Source organism: Trematomus bernacchii, unplaced genomic scaffold (assembly GCF_902827165.1).
Source record: "Trematomus bernacchii unplaced genomic scaffold, fTreBer1.1, whole genome shotgun sequence".
Taxonomy (NCBI): domain Eukaryota; kingdom Metazoa; phylum Chordata; class Actinopteri; order Perciformes; family Nototheniidae; genus Trematomus; species Trematomus bernacchii.
The window spans coordinates 9,476,545-9,493,255 of NW_022987727.1; the positions used below are offsets into that span (position 1 = coordinate 9,476,545).

The following is a 16,711-nucleotide window of genomic DNA, read 5'->3' on the forward strand; positions in this document are numbered from 1 at the left end:
TACTGAAACTTCATTCCTTCCCCTTGATAGCTCATTGTATTCAAATAAAATGTTATAAACATTTTTTATTTGGCCAGTCCCTGGCCCTGGCGTCCCATTGGTTTACACTTTGGATGACATTTGGCTGTTCAACTAGTGCGGGCACTCTGTGTAACCACTTGTGTATACATCATTTTGTTATGATCCCTGGAGTTATAGATTGCCGTTTTTTTTTTAATGAGGCTTGTTTCAAGAGTAACTTAAAAAAAAAAAAAGGTTTACAATACATTCAGTTTTTCTGTTGATCAAGAATAGTTTTTGGGCAAAATCCTTCTTGTTCTTCCTTTAAACAAAAATAAACTGGCATGACCATTATTTCAGTGAGAAGCACAGTAACAGCACTTTATTTTTCATAAATGCTCAAATGAAAAATGAAAACATTAAAACAAATACACACAATTCAAATAACACAAATTGAATAATAATAATAGCTTTCACTGTTGTGGGACTCAGTATGCTTCCTACTGTCCAGTCTTGTTGAGCAAAGAAACATCAAGTTAGAATTGTAAAAATAGAACGGTACAGTCAACGCATAGAGCATGAGGCTGCAGAAAGTTGATGAAATGCCCCTTTAATCTGTGGGGAAATAGCCCGACACCACTATCCTTTCAGAAGAGAAATCATAACAAAAATAAAAATGAAAAAAATAATCAGTGTTAAAGCAAAAATAAATCAAATGTTATTTCATATATAGATATATTATTTAGCAAAAAAACTAGGTTTTTATTAAAAAAAAAAAATACCAGCCACCAAAGCGACAACTATCGTTAAGCATACCAATGTAGAACATATGAGGTTACCTTACACACAGGTAATAGCAAATATCCAGGGGTACATGTACGGAAACGTCTGTCCAAACATGTCTAAAAGACTGTACAAATATACACTAGCATCGCGGTGTTACTACATGAAAAATGATGAATTATCTGGCCAGCTTAAAAAGCTTAACCTCACAACAACTCAATATTTTACGCCACGCTTACGAGTTCAGTGGCTGAATCAAAGCTCCTCATCTCAATGTAATAAAGAATATAGAAGGCAAAAAACGTCCTATTTGTTTGGTGTGACTTCTCTGGTGTCAAACATTGAAACTTTTGTTGACAAATCTCTACATCTTCCCTAGCTGCTTGTTGAGCCTATACAATTCATTGGATGGCTTGTTTTGATTTCTCTCCTCATCGCTCCCTCCTTCACAGATACCCGATGTGACCGGGCCGTGTCCTTCAGTGCAGGCGAGGCAGATTTGTTGGCGTGGATCAAATCTAAAAGTGTCTCTCTCACTGTGTGAGTCTTTTTGATGTTATCAGTCAGACCTGCTGTTTGCCCAGCTGGGCCCTGTCCCTCCTGCTCCTCGCCGCTGATGGTACAAACTTGGGAATAATGATAGGTAGAGAGTCTCTTCCTTTAGCAGCCTGTCTCTCTGAGCCCTCCGTGGGCCCGAAGCCGTTCTCTACATGTGCCTCCTCCTCATCTTCCTCGTCGTCGTCGTCCTCATCGTCTTCGTCATCCTCTTCGTCTGACAAGTCGTCTAGATCTGAAACTATCTTAGCACCTGTCCCCGGCTCCATTCTCTTGTCAGCTCCAGCAAGCTGTTTGTTTCCATGGAGACGTACCTCTCCCTCTCGCTGCTTGTTATCACTCTGCTGCTCGTCCTCCTCGCTATCAGAGTCGATGGCGATGGGCTCTGACAGGTCTAGAGGTATTTTCTGTGCTAAGGTGCTGTTGATTGTCTTGGTTTGGTCTGTGCTGGCACTGTTGGGTTTTGGTGCAGATGGCGCTCCTTTGGTAGGCTCCGCAGTTCCCTTCTGTGGGGGGGCCACCCCACCATTAGCAGCTGCAAGCTCCCTATGTTTCCGGAGAGCCTGCTCTGACACCCCTATGTGCGTCCTGGAGGTCCGCCCCTTGCTCGGCTTGCCCTCCAACACGGCGTCCTGCACGATGTCCAGCTCGTGGCTCACTCTGCTCAGCTCGTGCATGCTGAACCCGAGAAACACGCCGGGGTTCTGGCTTTCACATTCCTGCACACATTTCCTCCTTTTGTTCACAAAGTGGCTGGAGATGTCCGACTTCCACAGCCACAGACTGGCCGCCAGCTTCTCCACCTCTCGCTGTGTGGGATACGGCGCTTGATTGAAATACTGCGTTAGGAACGCCTTCCTGGATTCGTACGACTCGTTTTCATGCACTTTGGGATCAAGCGCCAGAATTACAGGTTCATCTGGGTCTTCTACAAACGTAGATGGACCGTTGTCCCGTGGGTTGGCCCTTTCTCCAGGGGGCTTCCTTCGTTTTGGCGCACTGCTGTCAGAGCTATCAAAGCTGGCCCGTTTCTGAGTGCTGCTCGGGGCCTGGCTGACCCGAGGCGAGTGAGCCGCCCGGCTCTCCTGCCCATTTTGGGTCTTCCCTACACCTCGACAGTGCACCAGGTGTAGAGTGATGGTGGAGGCCGTCATGTTGCTAGTATAAACCCCCAAGCAGTGAATACACTTGTAGGTCAGTTTCTTTTCTACAGGGTGGACAGTCTGGATCACCTGGTGCCTCTCTCTCAGGTGGTGGGCCAGTGAGTCTGAGATGGGGCCCTTGAGGATAGAGAAGCAGAGAGGACACAGCGTCTTCCCCACGTCCCTCTTGTAGGGCACAGATGCCTGTGGAGCACTCTTGGTTGGTGCACTGTCAGATCCCCCTGAAGCTGTTTTGGGGGGGTGCAGAGGCATTAACCTCTTGCCTGATATTAGGGAGGCAGACAGAGCTGAGGATGCGGAGGTGTTGTTGTTTTGAGCGTGAAACGCCACTGACTCCTCGGGAGCGTCTCTCATGTTGTAGGTAGTGACAATCAACTGAACATTCTTGGGATTGCCCTGCTGCAGAGTGAGGTCAAAGGTCAAGGGGGAATCTGTGCGTGGGCCCACGGTCTCATCGGGGTGCGCCTGCCGCATGTGGGACACCATCTTCTCCACGTCGTTGAAGGTGGCGCGGCAGTGCGGGCAGGACAGCCCGTGGATCAACATGTGGTTCAACAACGTGTCGCTGGGCAGATAGCGGTTGCAGTACAGACACTTGCTGGTGAAGTTGTGGATCTTCATGATGTAGTTGGCAACAGCCGGCACCTTCTCCGCTTTGTGCTCCTTCTCAAAGTGAGCGCTGTACACGTTCTCCGGGAAGAGCTCGTTGCAGATGGTGCAGATTTTCCACTTCTGGGTGTAGGATGTGCCGAGGACTGAGGAGCCGCTTTTCTTGGCCGTGACGGAGGCTACGGTGGTACCTGCCGCCTGGACCCGGGATCCCAGAGAGTTGGATTTGAGTGAAGAGGCGTTGAGCACAACAGGACTCCGCAGGCCGCTGCTGGAAAGAAGCTGCTTGGCTGCATGCGACTGCTGGGGAACAGAAACCTGGGCGTTCCCCGGGAGAGTCACCCTCACCTGCTGGCTGCCGATAGTGAACGACTGACCCTTTAACCTGACATCATGTTTCATCCCCGTTAGGAGACTCTGAGCATTGAAGCCCGCCTTTGATGAGATGATGACTCTGCCCAGCTGGGAGGCAGGAGACCTGGTGGTGGCCATGACTGCACCTTTAGGGCCCATCCCAATGATGGTCTTGTCTCCGTGGGTTTTGGGCGGGACCATGATGAGGGGTTTGGGACGGGGGACTATCACACTGGTGTGACCGATCATGGCGGTCACCTGGTAGCCAATCCTCTCGTGGTCCTCGATGACGTGTTGGACGAGAGCCTCGTAGGTCCGGGGGACAAAGAGACACTTCTTGCAGTGAATCTGGTTACTGTTCACACTGTTTGTGTTGTTACTCTCTGTGGAACCGTTCTGAGTTTTTGCCTTCTCTCCCGGTTTCACAATATAGGGCTGGGCCACTTGTTGGAAGTGTTCCCGGTAGATGTGCTTGCGCACCACATTGTACAAAGGGTCCCTGTAGGTGCACTTCTTGCAGTAGTACACCGCCTGTTCCACGCTGTCCCCGGTCCTTTTCAGCACCCCGTCTTTCATCACGAGCCCACTGGCCCCCACCACCATTCCACCGGGGCCCTGCCGCACGGCGTTGTTAGGCATGTGGAACAGTTTGATGTGCGTTTCCAAAGTCTTTTTGTTGCCATTGTAAGTGCAGTAGGGGCAGTTGAGCAGAATGTTGTTCTCAAAGTCCTCGCTGTGGACGTTGCGGAAATGGCTCTTGTACGCCGAGAAGTATTTGGATGAAAAGAGGCAGCCGGTGCAGCAGAAGGGCTTTGATCTGTAGTCCTGGAGACACAGAGGTGGGAAAAAGTTTAGACTTGACAGGTTTTTTTGTCTCCAGGGTACATCCTTCTTTTTCAGAGTAAAATATAAGCACTCTCAAGGTACCTAAACAAAAACATTACAGATTCTTGAAGCCTTAAACACAATTATGAATAATAAAGTAGAAACCCTTTCTTTATACCCACAGCAATCAATGTTTATTGTCCCTTTATTTATTTTACCAGCTGTTGCTATTGACTTTGATTGTTTTATGTGATCATTATTATTTACTGCTTAGCTAGCACAGGTCTGGTGTGAGACGCCAGGAGCAGACAAACAAATATAACAGGATTCCTTTATTTCAAGTATTCAAATATTTTAGTGAATAAAATATACGAGTCATTGTATAAATTAAACTCCAGAATGTGTTGAAAATAAAGCATTTATCAAAGAGTATATTTAAATTCACACGTATACTTTCCTAAAAAACATAATGTTCAATTATTTAAATTATTATATTATGTTAAATATAATTGGTCAAACACCAAGACTATTGTATTGTACCATTATTTATTTGTCTCTGTTGCTGTGGAGCAAGTATAACATTTATTTAAAAATAGATAATAATATCAGTGGTCCAAAAAGAAAGAGACATTTATGTGAGAATGCGTATCTGAGTGTGTCACACACCTGGACTTTGGTATGTGATGGTTCCCACATGCACACATCTTCCCAGCAAGTGTGCTTTATATAAACCTCCGGAGGAGTATAGGCTTTGAAGTCCTAAAACAAGAAGGCAGAGAACATTCAAACGTTATGATGATAAAGCAAAAGGCACAATCAATGAGGACATATTCCATTTGAAAGATTCCTGCAGCAAACGACTGCCTCATGGGCACACACTAGGCAAGTACATTTTGTAAAAATGTCAGTGTTCTTCTTTGGGTGATGCCAACCTCAGCTTGCTTTAGAGATGTTTATGACAAAGGGGTTTCTGGGTAATTGTAGGCAACAGATTTGTTGATGTGCACAAATCCAAAGTCTGCCTTTGCTCTCCTGCGTGTCAAACAAAAGCTAAGATAAGATTTTAAAGGGGTGACATTCTTCCCAGATTTCTTTTGTCCTCTTGGAAACGCGTTTACTTTATGTTGGGGCTGGAAAAGAATTCACTATTTTCACTTATGGCCTTCATAATCTTGTGTGCAATTAGATTCTGGCTCGTAGTTCTCATGTACATGAATGACAACAACAACGTCTGTCCAACATGAGGAGCTGTGAGGAGTGTGTTGGTGTCTAGGATTATTGGATGCTGAATTATGTAAAATCTTTGGGTTCTGCTTTTAAGCCGGAGAAGCATATTTCTCCTGACCTACGTGTGATATAAAAGAATGAGGACAGGGTGTCAATGAAGGTAAAAACATTCTGTATATTATATGAGCTCAGATCACAGATTACTACATGTATGCAGCAGTGCTGAACCTTAACTTCCTGTACTGAGCTATCTCACTTCCAAAACGGACTTTATTATCAAACCAAAACAAACTTCTAACGATGATGCTGGGAATATGAATTTAAGGAACATCTAAGTCATATTTTATCACGTGGAAACTCGGGATTCACTGTGTGCTACTTAAGGCAGAGTTATTACCTCAAAGGAACAGTAGAATGGGTGTTCATCATTATAAAAGTACCAAAGTCAGGGCACACTCACCTCTACGTGATCTCTACAGAACTCCAAGCCGATGTCTCCCAGGACCCTCTTGACATTTTTCCTCGCTTTCCGCAGACTGCCCAGGTTATTGACGGGGAGCTGGAACATTCTGCCAGCCTGAATCGAAAAAGAAAAAAACACAAAGCATCAACAGGTGTACGCTTGACTTAACCTGCCTAGTATAAAGCCTAAAAGTAAGAAACATCATCTTTTTTAAATTAAATATGAGACTTGATGGCTTTGATTATTTGTTATAGTATTGGCTTTTGGGCATTCAGACAGTTATCTGTTCATTTGTTATTGTTTTACTCAGTGAAACATTTAAATGACAGCAGGGGGGCTGCGGTGTTGTTAAAGGTACCGGTGAGAATGAAGGGAGTCCAGTTTGTAACACAAAGGCGTTTAAAAGCTTATCCGATGCAAAACACATTTTGAGACTCTCGGAGAGGATTTTACGACTCTATAGTTATCACTGAGGAAGCTTTTTTTTTACGAACAGCAGCACATATTCATGAATGCGCCCAAGAACGTGATGATACACATTCCTACCAATGGTTCACACCATTTCAGGGACTGAGACAAGAAAGTTGCTGCCGGTCCGGCAGTGGCTCAGTCAGTAGGGGCTTGGACTGGGAGCTGTAGGGTCGCCGGTTCAAGTCCCCGACCAGACCTAAAATATGGAGTGTGGACTGCTACTTGGAGAGGTCCCAGTTCACCTCCTGCCCTGCCGTGGTGCCCTTGAGCAAGGTACCGGACACCCCCCCCCTTCCCCCCTCACTCCTATTGCTCCCCGGTACAATAGCTGCCCACTGCTCCTAGTACTAGACTCCTGGTACTAGGATGGGTTAAATGCAGAGAACACATGTCACTGTGTGCTCTGCATGTGTGACCATTAAAGAGGGTTTCATCCCTCCCAAATTCTAGACAACACAAACAGCAATGGCAGGGTACAAGAAGACTGCTAGCTTTTAAACATGGATGTAAACAATGAACATTTCAAATATTCCCAAAAAGAAACTGCTTAGTTGGCAAATGTTTCAGGATGGACATGAATTCAATATGTTTGTTGTACCTCCAGGTTACACGTACACGTTGCTTGAATATTAACATGCAGTGCTTTATCACCAAAATGCATTGTTTGTTTAAAAGAAAACTCCAGGGCATCTTTAACTAAAGTTGCAACCGGGTGCTCGTGGTTTATTATTTATGATGAGAAATACAGCCGAGTTTTGCATTGCCTTCGAGCTGTGTACTAAAGCTACACACATTTTTTGTGTGTGTGAACTATTTAAGTTTTTATTTGACCTGGGCCAACCTCACCGGCTGGTAAATGAATGCATTTATATAGCGCATTTCCAGGCTTTACGACTTCTCCAAGCACTTTACATATACAGTACTCCCCTCCCCCTGGGGGAGTTTCTCTCCCAAACCCACCCGCACGAAACGCCTCCATTGGACTCCTTTGATTACTTCTGTAACATAGGGACATCACTACATAACACTCACGCTTCTATTGGCTAGCATTTTAATACATTGTAAGTGATGGTTAAGGGTCAGGACATCTCTAATGGCGCATTTCCACTGCAGGGCCTCGCTCGGCTTAGTACGGTATAGTTAGGCCTTGGTAGGCCAGGCTCACTTTATGCTGCATTTCCATTACAGTTTAGTAGCTGGGGCAGTAACTATAGTAACACAGTGTAGGCGGAGCCGTGACGTCATCTTCAATGCGAACCACAGAAAACCAACATCAGCCGTTAGCTGTTAGCATTCAAGCTCACAGCTCCTCATAACTGTTCAGAAACTAGACAAAAGTTAAACAAGTACACACCACAGACTGCCTGTGTCATGGCGAATACAGTCGCTGGTTTATTTATGTCTGTATAGGCCGTTGTTGTGAGTGTGGACGGTCGGAGCATATACAACGTTAGCTTAGCCGATCTCCTTTTAGAAAACACGCATTTTAAAAGGTTTTTCGCCTGCCGTCTGTCTGCAGACTTGTCAAAGCATTAATTCATGGTTTTTACAAACCGGTATCAGTATGTTGTTACTTCGGCATCATTTTGAAACGTGTATTACAATTAAATCACGGTCAAATATGTTCATTTTGTTGTAGTTGTAGCCCCCTTGCCGTCACTAGTTTAGCATATTCAGCCCGGTTGTTGGCCCGGAAAGAACCTGGATTTTGGAGAACCAGAAAAACTGTGAAAAAGTACCCGTTAGCCGGAACTACCCCTAGTGGAAACGCAACAAAAAACGGGCCGGGTTTGGCACGGCACGCTTAAACTGTGCTACGCACTGCAGTAGAAATGTGCCATTAAGAGGAGCACCAATCACAACAGAGCTGGCCAGCTAACCAATCAGAGCAGATTGGGCTCTGGTTTCAGACAGAGGGTGAAAAGAGGTGCTGCAGCACAGGCAGTATGAGAAAAATAAAGAGCTTTTTGAACATTAAAGCATGGAGACATGTCACAGTGAAGGCAAAAAATACAAATATGAACCTGAGAATTAGCATAACAGGGCCCCTTTAGTACAGAGGCTGCCATACAATGGCCATATGCTATAAGGAGCAACTTTGGGTTAAGTATCTTGCCCGAAACACATCAACACTTCGACTGCAGGGGCTGGGGTCAAAACCCCTACCTTCTGGTTGTTAGACGACCACACTACCTCACAACCACAATTGCGAATTAGACAGGAACACCATGCAAACAGTACTAATGCGTGATCATCCCCACCATGGAGCTCAGCTTCATAAGTGAAGGCACCTTTTGCCAGATTAAGTAAGTGCTGTTTAATTCACTCTCCAAAAGTGGCCGGTCGATGTCTCCATTCAGATCAGTGCTGCGTGTAGTTAGGTCAAAGGTCACTGATGTAGCATGACATGAAAGGCAGCTCAGTGTCAACAAACAGCAGAGTGCCAAACAATCCCTGCAAACACCTCAGCTCGTTTCCCTTCTCGAAAACCCAGAACAGAGAGGGGGAACTGTGCGTGCGTGCGTGTGTGTGTGTGTGGTTCCACTAACTGTGGGCCGAGTGAGGAGTCATGAGAACAGTAGACATGTCTCACTGAATGTCTCACTGTCTTCCCTGCGGTCTGTCTGTCTGTCCACCATTAAGAAGAAGTGCTGGAGTGAGTGAAAGAGACACCCGGGCCCACTTCCCCTCTCTCTCTCCGTCTTCCTCCCATTACTTGCAGATGGCGCTAGAGAGCAGCTCCATTATGTAAGCCTCCCTATGCTGTCTCTGCTGCCCCCTTTTCCTCCCTGCCTCGCAATACCATCACAGAATGGCGCCTCCTATTGAGTCAGCAGCAGCCTCTACAATATGTCTGCAGTGGAGGGGGAAGGGAGGGGAGGGATGGGAGAGAGGGAGGGATGTTGGGAGGGAGGAAGGGGAGGGACAGAAGGAGCTAGAGAGATCAGTGAAGGGGGAGGGGGAGATAGGATGAGGTGGAGGGTGGAGGGTGGAGGGTGGAGGGGGGGCGGGTGAGGGAGCTGGGAGGAAGAGGTGGAGGGGGGGTGAGGGAGCTGGGAGGAAGAGGTGGAGGGGGGGTGAGGGAGCTGGGAGGAAAAGGAGGGAGAGAGAGGGGAGAGATGAGAGAGAGAGCGACGGAAGTGGAGGGGGGAGGCAGGGAGGTCGAACAGAGGCTCAGAGGAGAAGGAAAGGGAGGGAGGGAGGGGGGAGGGAGGGAGGGAGGGAGGGAGGGAGGAGAAGGAAAGGGAGGGAGGGAGGGAGGGAGGGAGGGTGAGGAAAGGAGATGAGAGGGAGAAAATGGAAGAGGGTGAGAAAAAAGAGGGGGGCGATGGGTAGACAGGGAGGGGGAGTGGGAGGAAGGGAGAAAAAAGCCGAGGAGAGGCTGAGTGGGAGGGAGAGAAGGAAGAGGAGACTCTCTCTGCTGAGGGCTGCTGGCAGAAAACAGGTCTCCCCCTTCCCCTGTGGGAGGAAAAAAAATAGGGCCTACAAACCTTCCACCACAGATTTCCTCACGCTCCCTCACTCCTCCACTGGGACAAGATAACCTATGTTCTGCTTCACTACTCCTCATCCCCTTCCATGTGTACATGTTCACTGAGGGGACAACAGACATATTCACAGCAGAAAAGTTTGGGTTGATTCAAATCCACTGGAGTTTCAACACCTGTCTGTGGCCCTCAGCAATAAGGGTGTAGAGCACTCTGAATATGAGGCTCCTCTGAGTGTGTGTGGTAGTGCCCATGATCCTAATCTGACACTTGCCCCCACCAAGTGGCAGCCCTCCTCACCCTGGATCCTACACAGGGTATGAGGGCATCTCAACCCACCTGGCTGGTCATATTCTAATAAGGGGGAGGATAGAAAAACGTGCATAATTTAAAGATAATACGTAACATACGCAACAATCTGCACCTGGTTGTGAATAGGTATAATGTTCCACCCACAATAAAGAACTCCCTGTACAGTAGTGCAGCTTTACACTCTCAATAGTCATTTAGCATTTCTCTTTCATTAAAGTCGAAATACCTGCGTGTCGTGGTAGGTTTAGCTGATGTGGGATATAACGGAGCAACTCGTGCAGAGAGGTAACGTTTGTGTGTATGCAATAACCCCTGATCAACATCTGGCAGTATCCATATCGATGGGCTTGTCGGGGAGCTGCTGCCGCTGACAAAGAATGGGGACACATCGCGCTAAGTTAGCATGCTAAGCTAGCCAACTCGCATCAACAACACGGGCTGTTCAAAACTACTGCTGCTGTTTCTGTGCTTATTTATACAAAAAAGAGCTTTCGCTTGAGTTTACCTCAGCAGGTAAACAAGGCTACCGGATAAGTAATTCAACTTGGTTACGTTGACCCCCCCTGACTTAAAGAAACAACGTTAATACACGTTTTATCGACAGCCAAGTTACCTCAGCTGTGACGTTAGTTCACTGCTACACAGGTAGCCGCTGCTAACTCTAATTTTGACTGTTACAGACAACACTATGACGGACAAGTTTACCTGCTTTCACATCCACTGCTCCCGTCTGAGTGAAATGTGTCACCTCAGGATGACTGAGGCGGTGTATAGATACTTTTCCACAGAGAGCTCCTTAATATCCGTACAGTTGACAACTGTTCGTGGGAGAGAACCAGCAACCCGTCCGTCCGTTGGTCTATCCTCCAAGCCCGACTCTCTCTCGCTGAAACGGGCTATCCTCTTCCCTGTGGTCGGCAAACGGGAACATAAAGCCTCCCAGGCTCATTAGACAATTAAAACCTCCATTCTTCTGAGTGGTGAGGGCGGACACATGTCCTACTGTTGACAACAACTACCGGCAGAGCCACTATTTCAAATAAACGCTCTTAAGTGTTCCTATCACAGCCTGGCAAACGATATGGTTTTGCCCATTCTTTTCTCTGACAGACAATACACATCCAGCCTAGAAACTGCCCGATCCAAAATGGCGCAAATAGAAGGGGCGGAAGTGACATCTACTTGATTAGCATAAAAAATCTCATTGTGAGATCCTCGCGAGCACAGCTCAATAAACTCTTGATTGATCTGTCAATCAATTAGGCCAATTAAGCAAAACCCTTGTAAAAAAAAATCACCTACCTGGACCCTGAAACACGGCGGCGGGCCTTTGGTTTCTGAGCTCGAGCCTGTGTGAGGTAAACAACCCAGCACAGTAGTGGCGGGATCCTGCCGACAGCGGGCGTCCTTCTGGTGAGGGTTTTTCGATGTAGGCGCATGCGCAGGCTACATCTGGCCCCCCCCCTTCCCTCCCCTGCGGAGGCTCGGATGTACACTGTGCCTCAGCACTCAGCCGTAGAGGTATCTGCGGCTGGGTGGACGATAGGTGGCGCTGTACTACACTACTGTTACCGCCCTTCAACCAAACTGACCGGGACTACTTTCCTGCACATTGCCTAGTGAAGGGCCGCAGGACAGCCCTAAAAACAGCACTGCATGTATACAGTCTAAAACTGCTTTTAACTGGTTAAAGTCATGGTAGAAGTTTTTCATAATTTATTGTTCTTCCTTGCCCCATTACACACCCTATCATCATTCACTAAAATGGGCAAACTGATCATAGGTCTGCTATGTGGGTATTTAATTAGCAATGTTAAATAGGAATATGTAACAATTAAGTCACTGCAATCAAAATCTACATTATCATTATTTATATATGAAAAGAACTTTCATAGCAAATATGTATACAACTTTATGGACTATTATCAGAATTGATCTCAACTGATAAACATAACCTTCTATGCATATTATACATTTCTTAAAGATTTTTTGAAAGTTTTGAAGTAAAGTTTTTTAAACCTATTTATGCTTTTAATATGACAAAGTATGACATCTAATAGGAGAGGTTTCTTCATAAGACATTTTTGGCTTCCAATCTCCTGTGTAATGTAAGCTTTTTCTTAAATTCTTACTGTGTTTGCGTGTATATGTTCAAATACATAAGTAGTAGAGTACAAAGCACAATAAGCCTGGAGCGTTCAGGGCCTGGGGGCGCCGCCTGCTCTAATCCAGCCTTGCACACTAAGGTGAGGAGAGAGACGTTGGATGTCTTTACAGTGGGACTTGTTGAAATTCATTCAAATATATTCACCTTGCTTGACATTTGGATGACATTTCCTTTGGTGTATGTGAGGGAGATGTCTGGCTGCCTCAGCACAGTGGAGCTAATCATGTACTTCAGAAGACCATGAGATGTGGTTAAAAGCTCCCAAAAAGCTACAAGTGACTCTCAGTAACTTTATTTGTGTGAAACTATGCATAGTTTTACACAATGCTATTTCAGAGATTTATTTTTCAGAGGTACTGTATTTCATGTCAAAGCTAAAACAGTGTTCATGTTGTTTTTATCTGCATATGCAATTAGTTTTGAAAGATGTATTTTCCTAGCAAAACATAACTTTTTTATTGCAGTACAACCCTTGTACTTTCTTTAAAGATTTATTATAAGACATTTCTTTCCTGAATAAGCATGAAAATACACTCTCAATATTTGTTATAGTGATTTTATTTTTAAACGTAAATAAAACGGTAATAACGGTCCCAATGTGGTCCCAACTTATCACACTTGACAGTATTGGCAAACATTATATATATATATATATATATTATATATGTTTTTGATATTTATGGGAATTGGGTTAAAATTTGGTATACTTGATCAAAATCATCCATGTCTATGTTTATGGATATAAACAGCCCACTTGCACTTATTTCACGTTTGACCGTGATCAATGAATACCAAAAACAGATGGACGTGTTGTAAAAAGAAATATCAGAAAAAACAGATCCAACAATACAAACGTTTTAATTGTATACAAACAATCACTGGTGTAGCAGTAAACATGTACTTAAACCCATGTGACAGTTGATTCAGCTGTGCGCAGAGGGAATCATGTCCATGAATCAAGATGTCATTAGAGAGGGTGATGGGAATGTAGAGCACTATGTGGCTGCAGTGTTCAAGACCACTACTGACTTTATATTTACTGCCAACATGTCTCCCTTGTCAATTGCTGTCATGTCACTGTCTGCCCATGTAGACAAGCAGAGCCTTCCCCCCCCCCCCCCCCATTGAAATTCTGATACAACTACTGTGTTTAAGACAGCCACTTCAAAGTCGCGGTAACATTATCTAACTGTGGGATGTCCAACAGAACTGATCATGTGGTGGCGAAGAGCGTGATCAGTCCTTTCACGAAGGACACAATCTCGTTTCCTCCCAGTTTGGACTCTCCGTAGACCCGATCCACAAAGGAGATGGGAACCTGTTGTTTTGGAGGAAGAAGAGAGAATTCGGTTTTTTGTGTCCAGAATCACGCACAAAGGTTCACAATGCAGGGGAAAGTCAACCATGTTTCTGTCCAGAGTCTATAGTTAAGTCGTAGAAAACGTATAAACACTCACAGTGAAAGCCAAAATGCCTTTAAAAGCCCTCAGTGCAGATTTGCAAAACTGTTATTTCTTTATATTTAAGGAAAATAAGTAGGGGAGATTTTTCTTTATCTAGACATGGGTCCACTTTCTGGAAAAAAATTATTTGAACTACATCATTATATTTGCACTCAGTAAATATTCCGCATCTGCAAATGAATATAAAGATTTATTGATGTTCTGCTTTTTTTAAACATGTATCAGATCTGATATTCTCAAATAGATGAATGAATTAGGGCCTCACTTCTCCGATTGTGTAGTTGAGCTGTCTGGCGCGGACGATCATCTCCATCTGAAAGACGTAGCCTTTGGATACGCAGCGCTCCACCAGACTCTCCAACACCGCCTTCTTGTACAACCTGACATCCGGGAGAGAAAACTGTATGAGTATGAGAAAATATATCCCCAAAAAAAGTCAGTGTCACACAACACTCGCTCCATGGACCTGAAGCTGCCGGTGAGGTCTGAGGCTCCGGGTCTCAACAACACCTGAGACAGAAAGTTGGCTCCCCGGCTGTGAAGAGAGGTGACAGGAAATAAATCAGGCCTCCGGTCTGTTGTGAGGGGAAATTGAAAAACAGTTGTTGACTCTCAGCTACCTGATGAGTTTCCTGCGCAGGTCCCAGCCGTAAACACCTCCGTTGCCTTGGTATCGAGTGCCAGACACCAGGTCGTAATCACCTTCCTTCTGCTTTCTGACCAACAGGAGAAAACGGTCTTAAAGGGACAGTACACCCAGAAATGAAACCTGCATTTCTCTAAACTACAGTGCTATTTATCCACCTCGATTGGTTATGTGTGAGTTTCAGAGTGTTGGAGATATCGGGCGTAGAGATCTCTGCCTGCTCTTCAATATTATGGAACTAAATAGAACACTGCTTGAGAAAATATTTATTTGAAGATCTGTACAACTCTTTATAGAAATCATGAGAAAAATGGTGTACTGTTGGTCTCAACTCTTCCTTTAACTAAAGTATTTCTGCACAATTTACCTTTCAACTATCATTATGACACAATAGCTAAAACAATATGTTTCCAATATTTAAAAACACAACACAATCACGTGATATGAAATTAAAATGTAGTAAAACTTACTTAATAAATTCTGGGATGAATTTGGGCTGAAAAAAGAACACAAAAACCAACAGGAAAACAGTAAAATAATATGCCGTACAAAATGAAATCACTCACAGAACCCGTTATGTTTCACATTCAATTGTAATTATATTAAATAGCAATGTACATTTTAGGGATGATAGAGGAGAGATTTGACAAAGAAAATAGATCAGTTAAACTCACAATCTAACTACCATCCAAATACTTACTCTAAATCAATTCGGGAATTATTAAAATAATCCGCTCGGGGGTAAATTGTTTAGTTTATATATCGATTTGCATTGATGGCAACTAATTTATAACTCATTCATAATTTTTGTATATTTTTAGGGAATTATGATTGTGAGAAATTATAGATTTGTTCCCCTAGTTTCAGACATCTGATTAACCAAACAATAAATGTATTATTCAAAAAAGTAACTGAAAGACTAATAATATTTCATAATAATAAAATAAATGTTAAAAGTAGTCATGTCTTCATTTGAACATATTGTAAACACACATTGAAAGAAGCTCCACTCACATGATGGGAAAGATCTGCGTCCATTATGATGACGAAGTTCCCAGTAGCATGCTTAATGCCGTGGATGTAAGCAGTGCCTATACAAGGAAAAAGGAGATAATTAATTGTAAGCAAAAGTGACCAGAACGAATACACTAATACACTGCTTTGAACTTACCAAGGCCTAATTTGGTTGCTCTTGGTCGTAGAAGCTGAAACACACAAAAAAGAGAAAAGAGTCTGCATCATCCATTTACTTGAACCAACATTAGATAGGTTTACAGTGTAAATCATTTTAAACAATGACGTCGTTAGTCACTTCTTACACAATACTCAAAATAATATTATGTTTAAGTGAACAACCAGGATCCATCACTGAGAGCAGGGATTCTTTACGTACTATCTTATCTTCTCCATAGATTTTCTGCAACTGCTCTGCCACCTCCAGCGTCCCATCAGGGCTTCCGTCGTCAATGACAATTATCTCGTAGTTGTAGCCACTGTACAAAGAACAACGTAATTCCATCAAGCTAAACAAACCTAAGAGTGCAAACTTGTTCATGAACTTGAAAATACATTAACCTAAGTTTAATGTCACTGTTAAAAGCTGTCATATTCTTACTCTGGTTTAGTGACAGCTCATCACTTACATTAGCTAATGTTACCAAAGTAGCTAGCACTAGCCGAGCAGCTAAACCAGCTCTTCGGAACTCACCTTTCACCGAAATATTTCACCAGAAGCCATACTATCAAAGGGAGGTTTTCCCTTTCGTTGTAGGTAGGTAATAGTATTGAGTATTTGTCCCCACTATCCCGCTTTGGCTGCGAAGCTTTTCGGCTGGCCATGGCGACGTGAATCTATGGTAACCCCACCGAGTGAAGTCAGAGAAAGTGCCCCCAACATCCTGTTTGTTACTTTCAAAATAGAGTATCGGTCTAAGTCATTGACCTGAACGTAAGGTTTAACTTAATCAGATAATAGCCTTAGACTCTGTTCACATCAGCTTTACCTAAAAAAAAAAATCACAAAAACATATGGGAAACATTATCATGTAGCAATGCTGCTAGCCCTGGTCAATATTGACCGTGTCTTCAGGGCTGCATTTGTTTTGAAAAATAAAATGACTTCAGGTCAAAAAGATTGTAGCACCAAGACTAACTTGACAAAGCCGCTACCGGAACCGGAAATATA

At 44.3% G+C, this 16,711-nt stretch overlaps 2 protein-coding genes across 4 annotated transcripts; both read right to left on the minus strand.

Annotated features, from left to right (window-relative positions):
• Positions 1-331: 331 nt before the first annotated feature.
• Positions 332-11,649, minus strand: adnpb (activity-dependent neuroprotector homeobox b). Of its 3 annotated transcripts, XM_034145110.1 has the most exons (5): positions 11,553-11,639; positions 10,956-11,158; positions 5,977-6,093; positions 4,956-5,048; positions 332-4,289 (listed from the first exon to the last, which is right to left on the minus strand). In XM_034145110.1, exons 3-5 carry the CDS (start codon positions 6,082-6,084, stop codon positions 1,347-1,349), a joined length of 3,144 nt encoding a protein of 1,047 aa, XP_034001001.1. In that variant the 5' UTR covers positions 6,085-6,093; positions 10,956-11,158; positions 11,553-11,639; the 3' UTR covers positions 332-1,346. The 3 variants fall into 3 exon arrangements, with proteins under 3 accessions (XP_034001001.1, XP_034001003.1, XP_034001000.1); XM_034145112.1 differs by lacking the exon at positions 10,956-11,158 and having other exon boundaries at positions 11,553-11,649; XM_034145109.1 differs by lacking the exon at positions 11,553-11,639 and having other exon boundaries at positions 10,956-11,530.
• A 1,607-nt stretch (positions 11,650-13,256) lies between these two features.
• On the minus strand, positions 13,257-16,627 carry dpm1 (dolichyl-phosphate mannosyltransferase subunit 1, catalytic). The gene is made up of 9 exons (XM_034145479.1): positions 16,235-16,627; positions 15,920-16,019; positions 15,698-15,731; positions 15,541-15,617; positions 14,997-15,022; positions 14,501-14,596; positions 14,347-14,415; positions 14,146-14,260; positions 13,257-13,735 (listed from the first exon to the last, which is right to left on the minus strand). The coding sequence occupies exons 1-9, from the start codon at positions 16,363-16,365 to the stop codon at positions 13,631-13,633; spliced, it is 753 nt and encodes a 250-aa protein (XP_034001370.1). The 5' UTR covers positions 16,366-16,627; the 3' UTR covers positions 13,257-13,630.
• Positions 16,628-16,711: the final 84 nt, after the last annotated feature.

Excerpts from the sequence above, each read along its gene's own strand:
- adnpb (XM_034145112.1), bottom strand. The coding sequence starts at position 6,084 with ATGTTCCAGCTCCCCGTCAATAACCTGGGCAGTCTGCGGAAAGCGAGG. Across the intron at positions 5,049-5,976 it reads TCTGTAGAGATCACGTAGAG|GACTTCAAAGCCTATACTCC; the intron begins GTGAGTGTGCCC and ends TTCTTGTTTTAG. Across the intron at positions 4,290-4,955 it reads CATCACATACCAAAGTCCAG|GACTACAGATCAAAGCCCTT; the intron begins GTGTGTGACACA and ends CTGTGTCTCCAG.
- dpm1 (XM_034145479.1), bottom strand. The coding sequence starts at position 16,365 with ATGGCCAGCCGAAAAGCTTCGCAGCCAAAGCGGGATAGTGGGGACAAA. Across the intron at positions 15,023-15,540 it reads ACGCAGATCTTTCCCATCAT|CCCAAATTCATCCCAGAATT; the intron begins GTGAGTGGAGCT and ends TTCTTTTTTCAG. Across the intron at positions 13,736-14,145 it reads TCAACTACACAATCGGAGAA|GTTCCCATCTCCTTTGTGGA; the intron begins GTGAGGCCCTAA and ends CCAAAACAACAG.